The 3,639-nt window shown below is 29.4% G+C and overlaps 1 protein-coding gene across 1 annotated transcript; it reads right to left on the bottom strand.

The window, feature by feature from the left end:
* Positions 1–759: 759 nt before the first annotated feature.
* On the bottom strand, positions 760–1,476 carry LOC111684002. Its single transcript, XM_023446120.2, has one exon. It carries the CDS (start codon positions 1,396–1,398, stop codon positions 922–924), a length of 477 nt encoding a protein of 158 aa, XP_023301888.2. The 5' UTR covers positions 1,399–1,476; the 3' UTR covers positions 760–921.
* Between the last annotated feature and the right edge of the window lie 2,163 nt (positions 1,477–3,639).

The following is a 3,639-nucleotide window of genomic DNA, read 5'->3' as shown; positions in this document are numbered from 1 at the left end:
ATAGATGGCGCATTATAAACAAAATATTAGCAATATTTTGCGTTCAATTTACAAACATGTATATATTACATGTATATAGCCAGTGTTGCCAGGAAAATTTTGTCATTTGTTCCCAATCTAAGGCTGGAAGTCCCCAAAAAATCCCAATTTTTATATTGGAATTCCTAAATAACCCATGATCGAAGTTGGTGGTACTGATAGAAACAAGATTTTCTTCAAAATTTCAACTTGCATTGTAATGTATTTACAACATTTTTTATTTAGAACCAAGTAGGAGTATTAAAAAGAAGCATAATCACTAATAATGACAACTTTTTGTGAACATTAGAACTTGTAATAAAATGGTTCTAAAACCCCCAATTGGGTCCAACTGTATTAGTATACTTCTAGAACTAATGTTATTAGTAATGTTAATTTGAGCATTAAGTTGGTGTAGGAATGTTACAGTTGGGAATAAGAAGCTGCAGCTAAATTTCCGAAAGCGGTGGGGTATCTCAGCAAATATGTTGAAAAATAATACTTAAAATCCCCAATTTGGGGACAGATCCTCAAATATGACCTTTGAAAAAGTGTAAAATCATCTTTTGTTTGATTTTGAAATTGTTTGGTTAGAAGAGGTATATAAAAAACAGCTAAAAAATCATTGAAATCGTTTTGTGCGAAAGAAAAAAGGATAAAGCTTTTTGCTCGTGACGTCTCTGTATACCCTGTGGTCTCAGAAAAAATTGCTGGGCTCAGCAGAAAATTTAAACAAAAAACTTGCTAAGTATATTTCCTTTATATCAAAAACTCATTTATATTCATAATAACAAATTTAAAAGAATTGCAAAAATAAATAAGTCATTTGCACTGAATCATCTCTTTTATAGAAAATTGTATTTCTACGATGTATAAAACTATAACATCAAAGGTCAACATCGGTCATATATCATACTCATCGCAGCTGTATTTTTCATCATCACTTTCTTCAAAATCATAGATACAACGTATATTTGACTCCTTCAATCGCTGTTCACGAATAAGTAGACATGTCATCTGCAAGGCTGCAAAGGAGTAACGGTGATACGAGTAATATTCTGTATTTTTATAACAAGCTCTTTTGTCGGCACCTGTTCCCAACGTCTCACACTTTGAACTAAATCGACGAAAAACAGATGGTGGTATAAAATCAGCTTTCTCTTTGGCTTTATGTTTCATGCAAGAAGTATTATTGTATTCTGGGAGGTCTTTAGGTGGATGAGGAGCGTTGTAACTTTTATTTTTTTCGATATCGTTTTTACTGGAACATAATGAGCGATTTATGTATATTTTGTAAATATACACTGACTTTGGTAATAATTTCTTCCATAAGTATGAAAAACAGTTCCTTTGACAAATGGCAAATGCAACTGCGGACATTTAAGGAATTTTTTTCGATATTTTGGAAATGTTTTTTTTTTAAGAAAACAATATTACTTTTTTTTAATAAAAAATTTAAGTACATTGTATGTATGTACGTACATACATACAATTCATAGCCGCTTTGTTAAACTTTATTTGTATTTTTAACAAGTTTTTGTATCTCAAAATAAAAACAAAATGTACAGTGGATAAAAGTCGATCATTGAAATAATTGAAGAAATTTTTCATCCAACTTTCAAATCGATATCTTTGAATTTTGATGAAATTGGCACCAAGGTTAGTACTATTGGATAGTATGCCAGATACAAACTTTTAATTTTGATTTTTTTGTTACTTTCAATATCAGACCATATACTATAAATTAATGTAATTTTAGTAAATATGACCTACAAATAAATAATATCTCGATACGTTTCAATTAGAATTTCTAAATATTGCAAAATTTGAACTTTGACCTCCAAAGTTTACGCCTTAGGATTTCCCTATTTATTATTACTTTTGGGACATATTTTATACTATCTGAAAAATAATATTTTGTAAATAATTATGATACATTTTCTGAAATATTCCAAAAAATAATGAGTTTTTCACAAAATTCTTAGAACTCAAATGGAAGGCACAGCTAAACTATAGGATAATTTTTTCACTGTTTTATTCCCTAATCTATTAACTATAATTCTCCCCGTTATATTTCATAAAAGTAAAATTTTTTTTTAAAAGTTATAAAAAAGTTATAAAAAGTTAAGTTTTGGCTTTATGAGAACATGTTTACGTTATTCCTTAAGGACAAAAACTTATATTCGAGTAATCTACATTTTTTTAGGTGATCTATATTCCAAAATATGTTTAATTTTTTCTACATCAAGTGCTCTGAGACACGGTAATGGCCTGAGAATTTTTAATATCTTTTAAATTTTTTAACCAATTTTTAAAACCCACTATCAGAAAAGATAAATATTCGCCTAGGGCCCATTACAGTATATATATTCTGGGTCCTTATTAGATTCTGAGACGGTCTGAATGTCTGGTGAATGTCAACGCGGGAGGAGCTAAACAGTCGAAATGTTGCATAAATAATCTATATTGATTTTGTAAAAAACAAAATCTTTCTGCCAAATTTTGTGAGAATTGGTTAAATTTTAAGAAAATTTACTACTTTCGATGATAACAAAATCATTGATTCATAAATTTAAAGTTTATTTATATGGAAGCAATTCGGCATGGTTGAATATAACGCTCTCAAATACAACATCCATGTACATTATAATATTTTAACAATAATATATAAAAATATTTACCTTTTTCGCCAAAAATTGTATTTTTCAATCTGTATGCGGTACGTGTCAACGTAATTTAATAGTGCTCAAAACTCGTCTACCTCAATAACTGGGAAAGGGAATCGTTTTGTGGGATTCAGACGAACAGGATTCTGACGTTTTTTACCTATATATGAATTGTTTTTACCTATATATAAATTAAAATATATTTAAGTACCCTTTTAATTACATTATAATTACGTTTTGTTTGAAATATTTTTATTAAAATAATTTTCTATATTGCTGATCATATCGTAGCAGCGATGATGTTTTCATTCCTCAAATAATCTAAAATTTTGTTAGACTCCTGTAATACATTTTATTAAATATTGTTCGAAGTTTAATATTGTGGCAAGAAATTGAATTTAATGTTACAACAAGATACAGTTCCTATGATTCCCTAACACAATCAATCAAAGGAAAAACGAATGATATGGGCACTAACAATACATCAATAGCGAACTAGTAAAAGCAACAACGTCAGCAGCAACAATAACAATTAACAATGCTTTCAACATTCATTTTACAAATTGTTTGCAAACACTTGAGCTTAATTGTATCCATATCCGTTTAGAAAATGGTAACATCTATGCAGGTGCAGAGATACCCGCACATACGTATATTATTAGCAGTACTAACACCAACCAGGACAGAACATGTAGTTGTTAATAGTATAGCTTTACAAATTGCTTTGTAGAGTGAAAATGTGTTCATTACACCCAGAGAAATATTCAGAAAAGTGCCTGTAGAAGTGATTATTTGAACACTGGCTTGTCATGGAAGGGATATCCTTTTTATTTGTGTTTATCTCTTTGAGTGTGTAAAAAGATTCCATGTAATGTGATACAATGCCTTCGTAACTTGTCAATGCGTTTAATGATACAAGACAAATACCTTTGCTGACGTTCCTCTTTGCTCTATA

The sequence above is a fragment of the Lucilia cuprina genome, chromosome 2 (assembly GCF_022045245.1).
Source record: "Lucilia cuprina isolate Lc7/37 chromosome 2, ASM2204524v1, whole genome shotgun sequence".
NCBI classification, from domain to species: Eukaryota; Metazoa; Arthropoda; class Insecta; order Diptera; family Calliphoridae; genus Lucilia; species Lucilia cuprina.
This window is presented reverse-complemented; position numbering and strand designations above follow the sequence as displayed.

Bases quoted from the DNA above. Each gene is read 5' to 3' on its own strand.
- LOC111684002 (XM_023446120.2), bottom strand. From the start codon at position 1,398: ATGTCCGCAGTTGCATTTGCCATTTGTCAAAGGAACTGTTTTTCATAC.